This window comes from Moschus berezovskii, chromosome 17 (assembly GCF_049115385.1).
Source record: "Moschus berezovskii isolate FMDL1 chromosome 17, NW_MosBer_1.0, whole genome shotgun sequence".
Lineage (NCBI taxonomy): Eukaryota > Metazoa > Chordata > Mammalia > Artiodactyla > Moschidae > Moschus > Moschus berezovskii.
In genome coordinates this window covers 57,053,978-57,070,752 of record NC_142476.1, presented here as the reverse complement: position 1 = coordinate 57,070,752, position 16,775 = coordinate 57,053,978, and the positions used below count along the sequence as shown (strand labels likewise).

At 39.5% G+C, this 16,775-nt stretch overlaps 2 protein-coding genes and 1 pseudogene across 4 annotated transcripts in view; 1 reads left to right on the top strand and 2 right to left on the bottom strand.

Moving 5' to 3' along the window:
• Positions 1-11,579, top strand: part of OPN3 (opsin 3) — a 43,527-nt gene extending 31,948 nt beyond the window's left edge. The window contains 6 exon segments of the mRNA XM_088844928.1: positions 4,532-4,614; positions 5,901-5,917; positions 6,995-7,318; positions 7,321-7,370; positions 8,646-8,734; positions 10,757-11,579. Of these exon segments, the coding sequence (XP_088701054.1) occupies positions 4,532-4,614; positions 5,901-5,917; positions 6,995-7,318; positions 7,321-7,370; positions 8,646-8,734; positions 10,757-11,066 (873 nt within the window). The 3' untranslated portion in view covers positions 11,067-11,579.
• A 153-nt stretch (positions 11,580-11,732) lies between these two features.
• On the bottom strand, positions 11,733-13,390 carry LOC148775166 (adenosine 5'-monophosphoramidase HINT1 pseudogene; annotated as a pseudogene).
• A 382-nt stretch (positions 13,391-13,772) lies between these two features.
• Positions 13,773-16,775, bottom strand: part of KMO (kynurenine 3-monooxygenase) — a 51,797-nt gene continuing 48,794 nt past the window's right edge. The window contains exons 13-15 of one of the 3 annotated variants that reach the window (XM_055419704.2): positions 16,579-16,680; positions 16,431-16,490; positions 13,773-14,475 (exon numbers count right to left, since the gene is read on the bottom strand). In XM_055419704.2, the coding sequence (XP_055275679.1) occupies positions 14,320-14,475; positions 16,431-16,490; positions 16,579-16,680 (318 nt within the window). In that variant the 3' untranslated portion in view covers positions 13,773-14,319. Of the gene's footprint in view, positions 14,476-16,430; positions 16,491-16,578; positions 16,681-16,775 lie in introns of those variants that run through there. The other 2 variants (XR_008685107.2, XR_016039633.1) reach the window with 2 other exon arrangements.

The following is a 16,775-nucleotide window of genomic DNA, read 5'->3' as shown; positions in this document are numbered from 1 at the left end:
AACTCCATTACCTGGGAGTCAGTGTTCCCAGAGATGGGTCATTATATATAGTTTAAGCTTATAGGTAACATCCCTTTAGTGATCAACTTGTAATAGAGTACAAGGTTTCTTCCCTAGTACAGTCATATTTACATTACACAGCTCTTTAAACTTGTGGCAAAAAAAATTTAAATATATGTCTTTAAAAATATGGGAGTATACATAGTTTTTCAAAATTCTATTAGGAAAAATACTAGAAAAAAAAATTGAAGACCCCTACTGTAGACCATCGACAGCCACAAAAGGCATGGTCAGACTTGTACAAGCCTGGTAATGACTATTATTTCTACCTCTCCACATATCTGGAGTCTAAGAGGTTCTTAGAAGAACTCCAAGAGGACTGTTTTATCTTTGTAGAAGTTCTCCTTTCAGTCAGAAATGTACACCCTGATATTTTGTTAACACTGAGCTCATCTTTTAAGATCCAACTTATCTTTCATTGCTTCATGAAGACATTGGGATTTAATTTTTCTGGTTTCCAATCCAATTCCAATGTTCACTCAGTTGTGTCCGACTCTTTGCAACCCCATGGACTGTAGCCTACAAGGCTCCTCTGTCCATGGAATTTTCCAGGCAAGAATACTAGAGTGGGTTACTATTTCCTTCTCCAAGGGATCTTCCCGAGCCAGGGATTGAACCCGGATCACCCGCATTGCAGGCAGACACTTTGCTGTCTGAGCCAGCAGGGAAGCCCACTGGTTTATTGTTGTGCAATAAACTTATGATTACATATCATCTTACCTTGCCCACCTTACACTTATGAGTTGGTCTTGGCTTTATAAGAGTATTGTAAGCTCCTTGAGGGACCACACATCTCTGTTTTCTCCTACAAGATGTACTCAGCAGACTGTTATTGTTTAGTTGCTAAGTCATTTCTGACTTGTTGCAACCCCATGGACTGTAACCCACCAGGCTCCTCTCTCCATGGGATTTCCCCAGCAAGAATACTGGAGTGGTTTGCCAGTTCCTTCTCCAGGGGATCTTCTCCACCCAGGGATTAAACTGCATCTCCTGCATTGGCTGGTGAATTCTTTACCACTGAACCCACTCAGCAGACTAAGAGGCACTTATTTGTACGTGATCAATTCACATCTTTACAGGGTAAGCAGGGTCATCACACTTCCCCTATGGATGTTGTGGGGTAATAGAAGTTGCCCACAGTACAATAGGTTGTGTAACAACAAAATCACAAGTTTTGAAATCAGCCAGTCCAGTCATGAGTTGTCAAAACTATCTTCACCATCTCTTACCCTTTTTGAGCCACAGACTGCTTTTCTCAACAACAACAAAAAAAGGGTGGGGGACATCTTCCATAGAATGATTGCCTTGGGGCTTGTTTCATAACAGAAGCCCAGTTTGCAATAGTCACCTTCCCCTTTCCTGTCCATAGTGTCAAAGGAAATAGAGATTTAGGCTTAACATCAGTTAAAAAGTGTGTGTAACACAGTTGTAGTACAGTCCATGCATTTTCATCCTCCCAGGATGTGTTCTGGGAATCAACTAGAATATAACAAGCAATTAGGACTCAGGATTGAAATCCATTAGTAAATAAAGTATTAAGGGGTGGGGTGGGGGGTTTATGTATGTATTTTGCAAGAAAGGGAGGTAGTTTAGTTCTGTTTAAATGGGCCATGCTGGAAGACTAAATCTGTGTGACTAGGCCTGCTGCTTATATATACCCATGCTATTGGGAGGACCTAAGCAATGCAAGGTTTGCTCTCTCTAGGTCTCTACTAACTAGCCATGGAACAGAATAATAGTAATTTAATTCAGGACTTGAAGCCCATTGTGCTTGCAAAGACACAGGCATAGTCAAAGATTATATAATATTTAAAAAATCTTGGGACTTCCCTTTGGATGCAGGGGATGTAGGCTCTATCCCTGGTCGGGGAAGTGGGATCCCACATGCTGCAGGGCAACTAAACCTGTGCACTCTGGACCCTGAACATCACAGCTAGAAAGAAGCCTGTGCACTGCAAGGACGATCCCTCTGGCTGAAACTAAGACCCAATGCAGACAAATAATAGATGAAGAAAAAAATTTTCTGAACTGAAAGTACACTGAGATTTGTTAACTTACAACATAATTATTTGCACTGAACTTCTTTGCCAGTAAAGGATTAAATCATACTGAAATTGAAGGTCAAGCTATGCTTTAACATCAGGTTCAGTTCAGTTCAGTTGCTCAGTCGTGTCCGACTCTTTGCGACCCCATGAATCACAGCACGCCAGGCCTCCCTGTCCATCACCAACTCCTGGAGTTCACTCAAACTCATGCCCATTGAGTCGGTGATGCCATCCAGCCATCTCATTCTCTGTCGTCCCCGTCTCCTCCCACCCCCAATCCCTCCTAGCATCAGACTCTTTTCCAATGAGTCAACTCGTCGCATGAGGTGGCCAAAGTATTGGAGTTTCAGCTTTAGCATCAGTCCTTCCAATGAATACCCAGGACTGATCTCCTTTAGGATGGACTGGTTGGATCTCCTTGCAGTCCAAGGGACTCTCAAGAGTCTTCTCCAGCAGGTATTAATACATAATTAAATGCCATTATACTTAATGAGAAAGTTTGTAAATTAAATAAAACCAACAGTATTTTATTAGAGTCAGTTTATTGTGTCACTATTTTTAGATTTTCTTCTACAAATACACTCAGTTAAAGAAGATAATATCAGTTTTTCAGAAATAAATGTAAAAGGTGAAAATAGATTACTAGTTCTGAAGATAGCATATCTAATTGGATATTATTTGTTCTCCAGAATTTCCTATTATATATAAATTTAAATCCATCCTTTACTATTATTATCACTATTTTCTGAATTATTTCCTTCTACCATATTCCAAAACTCCATCTCTCAGTCACTTATGTATTTACTAAATACTCACTCATTTATTCAGTGAGCATTTATTGACTAGCACATGTATCAGACACTGGGAGTAATACTGTCCTTGTAACAAAATATTTATCATAGTATAACCTGGTCTCCACACTCCTACCGGTTATCATGACACCAGTTTTATTTTCATTCCCCATGAGAATCACTTTTCCTAGAAACACTTTTTTTTTTAAGCACTTTAAATGATTCAAAGCACCTTTTTTTTTTTTTTTAAGATTATTTATTTTTGGCTGTGCTGGGTCTTCATTACTGCATGGCACTTCTCTAGTTGGGGCAAGCAGGGGCTACTCTCCAGCTGCGTTGCACAGGATTCTCATTGTGATGGCTTCTCTGTTGTGGACCCCTGGCTCTAGAGTGCTCGGGCTTCAGTAGTTGTGAATCCTGTACTCTAGAGCACAGATTCAATAGTTGTGGCTCACAGGCTTAGTTGCTCTTCGGCACATGGGATCATCACAGATCAGGGATCAAACCTGTGTCTCCTGCATTGGCAGGCAGATTCTTTATCACTGAGTCCCCAGGGAAGCCCTCCTAGAACCACTCTTGATCCATGCATTCAACAAATGTTAATGCCGCTGTGTTCTAGGGATCTCACAATTTCATTTTCTCCCTCATATTGAAAGGGTTAGCAGTCAGGTAGGAAGGTCCCCAAGTGGCAGGAGGAAAAAAACGACAAGCCAAGCAGCCGACTACCCTCCACCCCACCCCACCCCACCCCATTCCTTTAGCCACAAGAGGCTCCTTTTGATCCAGTGTTGCTAGGCTACGATGATAACCATGATAATCTCCTTAAAGTAACTTTTCCCCAAATCTTGAGCTGCTAATTGCCCAAAAAATACATCTTACTCAAGAAAATGTTTTTCTTAAACTATGTTAATGAAACTATGTATCTTGCCTGGAGATCTGTTTTCCTTCCAGGCATGTCAGTTGATTTATGGATACAATGTATCTTGCCCAGAGACAACTCTTCCCCAGTCCCTGCCCCTTGTGCAGATATGTATGTTGTGGGAGAGAAACTCGGGTGCAACTCTCTCAGCCTTCAGGTGTTGCTTTTTTTCCATTTTCTTTCTTTTTTTTTTTCTAAAATTGTTATTTAATAAATGGTAGAGGTGTTTCTTTTATCTGTGATCAACAGCTTCTAACAAGTATAAGATGCCTCCCTAAAAACTGGCAAGGAAGTGTCTTTTCTGCCACCTTCTGATGTCTATGTCAGAAGCTTTCTCTTTCCCTTTTATACTTGAATAAAACTTTGCTACACAAAAGCTCTAAGTAACCAAGCCTCCTCTCTGGCCCCAAGCCTCCTCTCTGGCCCCAGATGGAAATCCTCTCCTCAGGAGGCCAAGAATCCTGGTGTCATTCATGGGTCACAGCCGCAACGTTTCACTATCTACCCATACATTTTGTAGTAGATTTTTGTCTTCATTAACCACTCTCTCTATTCATCATCAGGTCAGAAACCTCCAAGTAATTATGACTCCTCTCTCTTCACATTCAAGAAGCTGGAGGATTCTGTTGATATAAATTGCTAAATGTCTCTGGAATACAGACTTCACTGTTCATACCTATAAAAATATTCTATTTCAGACTCCATCATATTGTTAGGTAGGTAAAATAGGGAAAAGGAGTCCAAAATGGCGGTGGCTGCCGGTGCCAGCCGGCAGAGAACAGGTCCGGACCGCAACGACGTAGAAGCCTGAGAAAAGAATTAAGGAGTAAAGAATGGGGTCGAGAGGACTGAATGCTCATGAGGCAAATCAGCAACTTTATTGAAAAGAGCCAGGATTTTTATACCAAGTGAGACAGGGAACAGGGTATATAAAAATACCAAGTCGTTTACCAGGTTAGTTATTGCATCTATAGAAGATTACAAAGGCTTGTTTGCTTTCTAAGACAAGCTTGGCATTTAGACTAATGCTCACGAGATAAGAAAAACTAGTCCGCAGGCTATAAAGATTAGGGAGTATATTCTTAATCTATTTTAAGAGATAAGGAAAACATACCTACATAAATCTGGGGAAAAAAAACAAGAAACCTAGCAAAGGGTTATTTGCTGTGTTTTTCTCAAGGAAGAACAAATAAGGCCTGGTAAACATTTTATGACTTTCTTAAGGGGTGGCGGGACAGGGAACAGCACTTACAAGGCATTCCCAGGGCCAACATTTGGGACCTTGTTCAGGCTGGCTCCCTGCAGGTGGCCAAAAGACAAGGAAGGGAAAAGCCCGTGAAAATAGAACAAAGGAAAGTCCTAGGACCTGAGTGAGGACCTCAGGTAAAACAAACAACACTCCTGGCTGGCCCAATTTACATAGTACAGGCCCGGGGGGGAAAAAAACATAAAAAGAGGAGCCAAAGCTAGCTCTCTCTCTCTGCCGGGCGCGGGGCGCTCTTCTCTTCGCATTTTTGGATCAACGTCCCCTCACACCTTGAAGATGGATTTTCCTGCTATCTTCCAAATAAAATAGAGCTGTAACACTGAGCTGTAACACTGATTTGTCTAAGAGCTATAACATGGTCCATTGGAGACCTGAGAGCTATAACATGGTCTGTCCAACACCCAAGAGCTGTGACACGCCGAGGGGGCTTTAATGTCTGTCACTCCAAATCTTTGTTGTGACGAGACAAAGAACCGAGGAACATACACTCGCCTGACATCTATCTTGCCTGGACTATTGCAAAAGCCTGCTAGATTGTCTCCATGCACTGGACTGTGTTTCCGATTCTATACAGCTGTTTGAATGACTGTCTTTTCAGAGAAAAAGTACAGAGGAAGAAAAGGAGAACTTAACTATTGTCACTTCTATGCTTAAAAAGCATGACAATGTAATGGATTTATAATTTACTATTTTAAGCAGTAAAAGGTCAAAAAGGAAAAGAAAAATAGGAACAACCAAATGAAAACTTTAGCAAGAAATTAAAAGCCTTTCTTAGTAAGGCCCTATCTGCTCCTTGTGATGTTATCTTTCTTTTATAGTTATTCTCCGAGCCCCGGTATCTTGGAATCCTCTAATCATTCTTAGACCATTTTCTGTCATTTATTGCCTCCATGTTCCAGTACATAATTCTTCATCCTTCCTGGAATGTGCTTCTCTTGCCTTATTCACAAGTGCCTTTTTCTGTGACTACTACAATATATGGTATCAAAATTGTAACCTTTACATCCTGTATGGTTTTTACAGTTGCTTAACTCATCTGCCTCCCCTCTAAAACTCTGGAGTTCTCAGTTTCCGTCATAGTTGAGTTGCCAGTGTTGGCCCAGTGCCCAGCACACAGTAGGTACTCAAAAGGAGGGGCAGAGAAATAAAAGAATAATATTGTTAAAGCCTATTTGTTGCAAAATAGAGGCATAGATGAAGCCACAGTCTCACAGACATCCATCTCTTGTCAGCAGTCATGCATGTGAAAGTTCATAGGCTGACAGTGCTAGCAGGCAGATTAACACAGCTCCTGCACAATTTTACCATTACTTTGGTCAATTCACACCTGTGGACCTACTTTGACATCATCTCCATAGCTGAGTCAGACAGTTGGGAAAAGTCAAAACCAAGAGATGACTGTTTTAGTGACTATCCCTGAACCACTCCAGAGTTTCTCTCTGGAGTTTTTGTCTCTTCGAAAATTTAACACAACAGCTGCACCATTAGGCCAGAGCTGATTTTAGAGCTTTTATTTTTGTCATGCTGTAATTCACACAGGCTTCCCTGGTGGCTCAGTGGTAAAGAATCTGCCTACCAATGCAGGAGACTCGGGTTCAACCCCTGGGTTGGAAAGACATCCTGGAGAAGGAAATGGCAACCCACTCCAGTATTCTTGCCTGGGAAGTCCCATGGACAGAGGAGCCTGTTGGGCTACAGTTCACAGGGTTGCAAAAGGGTCGGATGTGAATTGGTGACTAAAGAACACATGCCATTTTCCACGCCATACTTTCTGAGTAAATGTATCTCCAATTTAATTTTCTGAGGACTGTGAAGCATTATTTCTCTTAAGATATTTTGGCTTTTGGAACACTTTATTGGTTCCAAATGCTCTGTAAGGTATTGAGGTGATGAATGTATCACTCCTGTTCAGTCTTCCCCCACTCCCCTGCATCCCCACCATGCCCTGCTATGCTGTCCCAGTTTCTTTTTCTTGCAGGGATTGTTTCCGTCATCACTCTAACCAGACTGGCGTATGAGTATTATATTTGCGTGATCCATGCCAGAGTGATCAATTTTCCCCAGGCCTGGAGGACCACTCCTTGCATCTGGCTGTCCTCAATAGTGTGGTCAGGAGCATCTCTCCTGGGCTGGAATGACCACATCCTGGACATGCATGGACCAGGCCGCACTGGGGCCTGGCCATCCAAGGACACCAGCCACTCCTCCTTTGTGCTTTTCTTGTTTCTTGGCTGCCTGATGGTGTCATTGCTCATTGTTATGGCCATATTCTGTTTTCCATTCAAAATGTGAGTCGAAGACTATGAACACCCCTCCCTCAAACTGTCCTGGGTAGAAATTTTTCCTCAGAAGAGAATCATACTCTTCCCCCACAGCTGGTGCAGCTCTCGGGGACTTCCTGCTTGATAAAATTTTGCACAGTGAGTCACTGTCTAAAAAAAATCAATGAGGAATTTACTCTCTCTACGCCACTCTCTAAACCAGAAAAAGGAAGGAAAAGTGTTCTGGATGGACGCAATCAACAACCCCCAAAGCCCTACATTCTCAAGCATTCTTGTCTCATAAAGGGGATTTCGCACTTCCTATAATTTTATTCACCGAATCTGCACTAGAGAATGGTACAGACATTTTGTCTGGAAATCACTTTTTGCGTCATAAAAGACAAGAACTGACCACAGCAGGTTTCTTGTTAAGTGCTAACAAGAAGGAAGTCTAAAGTAATAGACTGTGGCATGCTTCATATTCCAGTTTCTAACTTCAGCCATGTATGTTTTCCTTACTCGTTGACTTTTCCTACTCTTTTCTCTTCTCTCATCAAAATTCTCTAGTCTTTTGCTCAATCTGCCAAACTCCTCTAGCTTTCACCTCTGTAAAATCACTTAGTCACTTGTATTATTTTAAATCATGACCCATTATTCTCAACTTTCATGTTCCAACATTTTTCATGCACATTCGTTCTGAAAACAAAATCAAATCCCTGGTTCAATCCAACTGTGTGTTTTCTCCATGACGGTAGTCAATAAGATAATCTGGAGAAAAACCAACCACATTGGTTTCCCAGCTTCTGTACTCAGTGAGCAGTGAGACTTTCTGTTATCATTGTCTAGTAATCTTTGGATCTCTGGATGATCCACTGTGTATGTGTGTGTGTGTGTTAAGTCACTTCAGTGGTGTTTAACTCTTGGTGACTCCATGAACTCTAGCCCCCCCAGGCTCTTCTGTCTGAGGGATTTCCCAGGCAAGAATATTGAAGTGGATTGCCATACCCTCCTCCAGGAGATCTTCCCAACCCAGGGATTGAACCCAAACCTCTATTTCTCTTGCATTGGCTGGCAAATTCTTGACCACTAGCCAACCTGGGAAGCCAATCTACTCTCTACTCAGTTGCTATTGCTGTTACAAATCATCAGTTCTCATCTTACTCTCTTGTCCTACTACGCCCCACCTCATTTTTATCAACAATCTTGCTTTTTATTTGTTGGGCAAAATAAAGTAATTCTCAAGAAATTCCTCAACTTCTTGCCTGCATGTTCAAACTCATTCTTAGACCTCACTCTTTCAAGGTAATGGGAGAGATCTCTCAGGACCAATCTGATTCTAGATTCTTGTTTTCTTCCCCACCCCCATTCTCCGCCTCAGGGACCTCTATCAAGTAACAATTTTCTATTTTACTTATATCCTCAATTTCTCCCTTACTACGGGCTCAACATCTTTAACATGGTGGTGGTGGTTTAGTCACTAAGTCGTGTCTGACTCTTGTGACCCTATGCCAGGCTCCTCTGTCCATGGGATTCTCCAGGCAAGAATACTGGAGTGGGTTGCCATTTCCTTTTCCAAACTCTAGCATATAACCATGAAAATTTAATTCAAAATATATTCTCAACTCCCTCTAGCTTATCACTTTATTCTTCTCCTCATCAAGTAAACAAGTATTAGGGGAAACACACTGAAACTGCCCACTTTGACCAGGCACCAAAGTAATCATTTCCATGAGTTATTTTATGACAGGAGGTCCCAAAAAGGAATATGGAACTAACAAGCCACTACCAACCAGAAGAATTTGGGGAAGGTCAAAAGGAGATGTCACATGTCCTACCACCTCCCAGAATCCTCCTCTCTGAAATGCATCTTGGCTGAGCAGTGTACGCACCCCCTTCCTGTAAGGCGAGGATGTCAGAGTTACCAGCAATTGCAGCCACCACACGTTTATAATACTAATAGGAGGAACTTCTGTTACTGAGTCCAAGATTGTTCTGCAAGCCACATGGCATGTCAATAAATTGGGAGACAAGGTTTTGGGATGAGGAATTAATGACTTTATTTTGAAAGCCAGGAGTCCCAGAAGATGACATGCTAATGTCCTAGAGAACCATCTTGCTGGGGTCGGGATGCTAGCTTCTTTTATAGAACAAAGAGTGGGGAAATGAGGAGGTAAAGTAAAAAGGGCATGAGTGTGTGCGTGTGTGTGTGTGAAGTCGCTTCAGTTGTGTTCAACTCTTTGCAACCCTATGGACTGTAGCCCACCAGGCTCCTCTGTCCCTGGAATTCTCCAAACAAGAATAACTGGAGTGGGTTGCCATGCCCTCCTCCAAGGGATCTTCCCAGCCCAGGGACTGAAACCATGTCTCATGTCTCCTGCATTGGCAGGCGAGTTATTTACTACTAGTACCACCTGGGAAGCCCCAAAAGGCCATAAGTTGCAAATATTTCCTGGGTTCAGCCAGACTCTGGGATGGGATGTATAGGATATTCCCACTGACTATAATAACAATTCTAAGATCTACCAATAGAGGCTTGCACTTGTTAGGTAAAATTTTATTAAAATCAGAGTTTAATACATCAGAAAACATTTTATATTTAGTAATGATAACAAATACAAAGTTAATAATTTATTTACAATTCTTACTGCACTATGCAGATTACATCCATTATCTTTACAAAACTCCACGAAACAGATACTAATATTATTTTATTTATGGGTTTATGAGCTAGGTTCAAAGGAGTTAAAATTTACTTGCTTCAGGACACTTTGGTGCCTGAATTTGAACCTGGTTTGCTGTTGTATATTTTTACCAACTGATATGTAATCTTGATACAAGGAAAAAAACTCTTAACCTAATTAAAGGGACATTAGTAAGTACACCAAGCTGAAACTCTGCTAGAAAGGGCTTTGTCTGTCTCTGCTTCCCACAATATCCCCAGATCGTAGCACAAGTTGCCTTACCTCTTAAGGGCTCATTGAATATTTGTGGAATGAATTAATGTTCAAAATGCCTTAAAGAAACACATCTAGCTGCCTTCATGGAAGGTTCATGCAATTTGAATCTATGGATATTATATGGCATTGAAAGAAACTTATGTAGTAAAGTTAATAAGAATTATAATAAATAAAAGACATTAAATTCCAGGCTTAATTAAGTAGACTGAGCATTACCACATGACAGAGAATGAGATGGCTGGATGGCATCACCGACTTGATGGACATGAGTTTGAGTGAACTCCGGGAGATGGTGATGGACAGGGAGGCCTGGCGTGCTGTGATTCATGGGGTCGCAAAGAGTCGGACACGACTGAGCGACTGAACTGAGCATTACCACCTAACTCCACATCAGCTAATAAGTAAAAAAGAACAACCCAAATTAAATTAATCCAATTTTCCTAAATGTCAATCCAGATTAAGGGCCAAACTTTTACTTAATATTCAACTTTATTTTCTCCCTGCCCAGTTTTAAAGAGCCCCCTTGCAGCTCTTTTATTTCTAACTGCTGAGATGCCAGACACCGGCTAAAGACCTATCTACAGTTGGGACAGAAATACGTTTAATTTCCATTGTAATGTCACAGAAAGACAGGGACAATGTGACTTTTAACTCTTCTTCCATCATTTTTATCATCATTAATGATGAATCATTATCAGTGGGTGACAGTGACAGAACCAATAGGTCAATGGTTGATGGAATCCAAGTTCAACCTTTACTGGATTGAATAACAGTAATGAAAGATGGGCCTTAAATCAGACACCATTTAGACTATCATTATAAAGACCATTTTGGAATTCCCCATTCTATGCAATATTAACAGAATTTTTGTGATTCAGAAGGAAGTCTGAATTGCTCTTGGACTCTTTGACCTCAGGGAGTAATTGAGCAAGACAGATTCTTTTAATTCAGTGGTTGCTTTATACAATGGATAATCACTTGTGGCACAAGGTGTGTATCAGGCACCATCAACTTCTAACATGTCAGAAATTTTCACTTCAAATGCATATTTTTCAATGACTGAATTTTCCAAAACACATAATGTATTTCTCAAAAAAAAAGAAAGAAATCATTGGCAGTTAAAATGACTTTGTTTCATACACACGTGTGAAATAGCTGGAAAATCTCGAATTTTCTGTAGTGTTGGGTCTTATTTAGTGTCATGTCAAATGTTTGCTCAATCAAATTTATCCAAGAGACAATTCTACGATGAAAAAGAGAATCAATTCCTTAATTTTATGTGAAACCAAAGACTGTTGCCCTATGTGTAACATGCTAAAGAGGAGCTTCAGACAAATTGTTGCTGAGCAAGCTCTAGAAGATACCATTGTAACACACAAGGGCTTTGCTGGTGGCTCAGATGGTTAAAAGCAACACGCACACACACAAATGATGAATTTCAAGGTGATCAAGATTTATCGGTAATCATACATTAGCAGCAGATGTACATGGTGAAGCTGGTATTGATGGAAGATAGATGTCTCCATCTATTTCATTTCAAATATGAACATGGTAGGAATAGCCTCTCCTCCCAGTGACTCCTCATAATTTTCCAAGAATTCTAGATTTAGGAAAAAAGTTCCAGCAAAAACCAAACAAAGTTACATTTGAAGGAGAATGAAAGTAAGTGTAGAACTGTATTCATGAAATGTGTTATTTAATCTTCATTGCTTTTCAATAAATCCACTGCATAAATAGTGGTCAGAGCTACTGAAGAGGCCATTTTTTCATGAGTCATTATTTAGACTAAACATGGATTGTTAGGACTCAAGGATTTCTTTGACAACGTAGGAAAGTAAGTGAATCATTTTATTTCCTAAATTTTTATTTCTTACATGACTATTCTACTGGTGTTGCATCTTCATAATTAATCACACTTGAAAGACTGCTAAATGATTTAATTGGCCTACTGAAGAAGGAAGAACCAAAAAAAAAGTATTCACTAAATGAACTTTTTTGCCTTTTGAAGAAACAGATTTATTTTTTGTTTTCTCCGAATTGTTCTTTATTCCTGTATTTCTAAATCATGTTTAAGTTAATACTCTAAGTTATGACAACCTTTATAACAACAAAAACAAATTCTGTCAGTGCAAATGAGCATGTCTATATAATCTAGAAAAGACAGAAGTTCTCCACATAAAAATTTAAGTTGTCTGATTTCATACATTTCTTTAAAATTGAGTAATACAGTTTGAAGGTATTCAGTGGCGATTTTAGGAGGAAAAAAAAAAACTTTTCCAGGCCTTGTTTTAATTATCAGTGATTCTGAAACTTTAGTATTTCTGTAAAAAATTACTGACATTCTCAAAAGAAATATAAAATAGCATGATTTGGAAGAATAATGATTTCCTGTAAGATATTTAATGCATTTAACGAAGTACATCCAATGATTTAGAAATAATACAGAGGCTCAGAGATATTAAAAATAAGTCCAATGTCACACGTTTAGTTTATATTGAATCTTGGACCAGAGCTTTGCTTTTCTGATTCACAATCTAGTGTTCTAAATGAATTTTTTTTTTTCAGGCCATGCAACAATGTCTTTTATTATGTATGGGTTTTTAAAATTATTTTTGTAATATCTCCATACACAGGCCCCCCAAAAAATTGTTTAGCATATTGGAACTTGCAAACCTGATCACTGCATAGAGAAGGCAAAATTATCCACACTTAACCAGGAGGCCAGTTCATCTGCCAACCTCCAAGAACATGGAGATGAACATGATAGACAGACTGGCCCCCATCTGAACCTTCATTCACCACCATTCAATAACCCTTCTTCAGGCCCAGATCAGCAGCACATTTCTTGCCAACAATCATCCAATGCCCAAGAAGACTTTCATCATCATCTTCTGCAGCAGAAATCTGGGATATATGTTTCTTGGGTATCGCCAGAAAATGTGTTGGTGTTTGAGGGGAAATATCATGGAAAGCAAGACACTGGTCATCCTCATAAATGATTTTGGCTGGGATTTCCTTGTGAATGATCTTCCTGAAGATCGTGTCGTTGCCAGGCTGGGCGACCTGAGCCTTGGCAATCTCATATGCCATCTCTGCCTCCCTCCCGTGTGGCTGGCTGGGGAGAAGTTCAGGAGCCTAAATGAACTCTTAAACATCAAGTTTATCCCTGGTTTTGCAGCATATAGTTTAAGAATGTTAATAGTTGCTTCTGAAATGAAATAAACATGGCTTCATCTTTCTATGAAACTGTTTCCTTTCCACCTTTATGTATATAGATATTTAATTTATAAATAAGACTCTTCCTATCCTTCACTTAGTATGGTTTTAATAGCCTTAAATATGGTTAAAATAGTATATTTTATATTATGACTTTTACCACAAAATATTTTTAATTAAAAAATAAATTTAAAAAATCCTCAGAAGGTAATACTGACACTTGAAGACTGGGAAATAACACTGATTCATTTTGAACTCTTGAGGAAGCCCCCTTTATTTATTTATACTTCTAGTTTTAGCAAGAAAATCTGAGCCCTGTGTTTGAGTAAGTTTCATCCAAGTGATGAAAAGTACAATTATTATTAATCCACTAGGCAAATTGTGACTTTAAGTCCCAGGTGTTAAGTCAATCCTATCATGATTTCTATCAAGTCCTTTAAAGAAAATTATGATTGTGACTTCCTGAGGTCTCTAGGGCCTTACTTTTTGAGAAGTGAAAGAGATTTTAGTCATTTGCTTTTATATTTAGAATGATCTGACCTAACAATAGTGCTGTGGGAAAACTGCATTTTACAACTGAAAGTGATAGGTTATTTTTTCAATAATTACAATAAACTTGCAGAGAAATTCTACATTGAATTTGATTATAAGCTGATAAATATCTTCCATTAGTGAATGAAATGATAATGAAAACATGATTTTGTTCCTGTTTTGGTTACAGAGAAATCAAATATTTGCTACTTCAGGATCTTTTCATCACTTGCTAATGACATTGGGAGTTCATTCTAGTGACTCCAAGGAATTTACAGGGAAACCTGTCCTGTATTCTGGAAGTAAATGACCCACTCTAATGGTCTTCTCAAGTAGTCCAGGGGTCTCGGTGATTTGTAGCGCATAAGTAGGTAGGTACCACTGACAGCTATCAGCATTCCAAAGAGAAAAAGGCCTCTATTTATCACCTGTAAAAAGAGTAAGAACTTTCCTTTTATTTGTTAAGAGATTAAAATCTTGAAAATAGACTTCATTCTTAAACAACATTGCTTACTTTCTTATTTGCTCTTCAATGTGAAATAGATTTCATTGCATGACCACTAGGTAAAGTCCTGCGATGGCTGGTAATTTGAAGCTTCCTGCCTTCCTCTCTCTCTCCTTTCTCTTCCCAGAAATTCCTGAATCCACATGTTCTGTATAAAGAATTCTTAGCATTCAGTCTTTGTCCAGCCACAAAGAAATCCAGTCGAAAAAAAAAGAACTATGAACTCTGTCTTGGAAGAAGCCACAAGTGATTCAGTCACTGCTCAGACCCTGCACAAAGTGTCCCTAAGAAGAGCGATGGGTCCAGTGAACCTCTGTGACTTGGAAGATGGCACATTCAAAGATTTAGGCACCTTCACCGTCTACAGTCTATCAACCATACAAGCCGAGGAGTCCAGCCTGGGTTGTGTGCATTCCCGTATCATCCTGGCCTCTGACATTACACCCATGGTCCTACATTTAACTGCCTATTGCTATCTCTTTCCCCTTTGGACTTTTAGCTTTTTGAGGGCAGGGACCTTACTTTATTCATCTCTGTATAAATAAATCTTGATTCATTTCAATCTAGTTTCTATACAGCGAAGTAATCTTTCTAAAATCCACACCTGAGACTTCAAGTCTCCTTTGTCTTCCATAATACTCATGATGTTTCGGGTCCTACTTGCTATTCCAGCTCCTTCTCTTGTCATTCTGACACAAATGAGCTTCTTCCAGCTCCACCGAATACTTGCCACTCTGAATGTCTGAGAGGTTTTTTCAACCTCCACCCTCCTTCCCCGAGTCTATGACCATTCTTCTCCAGGGCAGTGCCTCTCCACTGCAGGTGTCCATTTCCTGTACTAGTCTAGGAGCTAAACAAAGGGTAGGGGCTGCCTCATGTTCATCACCATGCCTAGCTCAGTGTCTACGTACTAAATAGAACTATTTATTTAGTGAATGAAGTTGTAACATTTCCACAGTGGAATATCAGGAATCTGAATCTCCATATATGGCATCTGTGAGCCGACTGCCCAAAATTAATGTGGTATATATAGCATTACATTGGAATCAGATTGTGTTTTATAAGTGATTTGACCTTGTCCAATTCTTTAACGTTAAAATCATAGACATCTCAGCATTGGAAGGAATCTCATTACATTCCCATCTTATGTCACTGACAATCACTACAATACTTAGATGTTTTTCTCAAAGAACAAATATAATTTTGTATTACTGGTTTTGTTTTCTTCAGAAATAGAATCATTTTTACTTGTTGTTCAGTTGCTAAGTTTTGCCTGACTCTTTGCAACCCCATGGACTGCATCACACCAGGCTTCTCTGTCCTTCACTACCTCCAAGAGTTTGCTCAAACTGAAGTCCATTGAGTCAATGATGCCATCCAATCATCTCACCCTCTGTCACCCTCCTCTCCTCCTATCCTCAATCTTTTCCAGCATCAGGGTCTTTTCTAATAAGTCAGTTTTCCACATCAGGTAGCCAAAGTATTGGAGCTTCAGCTTCAGCAACAGGTTTTCCAAAGAATATTCAAACCAGTCATTCCTAAAGGATTTTGCCCAATTTTATAAATTAAACCCATAGGAGTATTGCATGAAGAACGTCAACTGCTAAATAATAGTAAAAGGTCATGCTGCTAAAATAAAGTAAAAAGTTTGGAAATATTAGCATCAGTTTCTTTTTTGAATTTCTTCTTTTCAAGAGTTGCCTCTTCTTTGTAATTTTGTTCATTAGGCATTCTGTCACCCGTGTAGCCAGGACATTTTTTATCGGAAGGCAAACACTTGGTGTCTCTTTCATTATTTCTGTATTTGTCTGAAGTACATAACCATAACACTGTGAACTTCAACATATCAAGTTACAAGTAAATGTAACTTGTCCCCACCTTTTTCTGCCAGTACCAATGCAACACTGCTTCATGGTATCTTATTCTGGAAAAGGTGACCTGTAAAAGTTTAAAAAGTATTCTTAAGTATTCTATAATGACTAAACAGAAGATTAAAATGAGGAAAAGTCTTAAATCCAGACCTTACCATGGTATAAAGAGGAATAAAGGTAGATGGCATAATAGCATGAAGAAATCTCTCTATGTTCTTTTGGAAGATGAACCACCTTGAGTTGACGTGTGCTCGCATCTGTAATAATGTAAGGAGTCTCAAAGAATATCTTTTAAAAAGTAACTTTCATTGTTTACTACAACTTATTATCACTCTTCATTCCCAACACCACA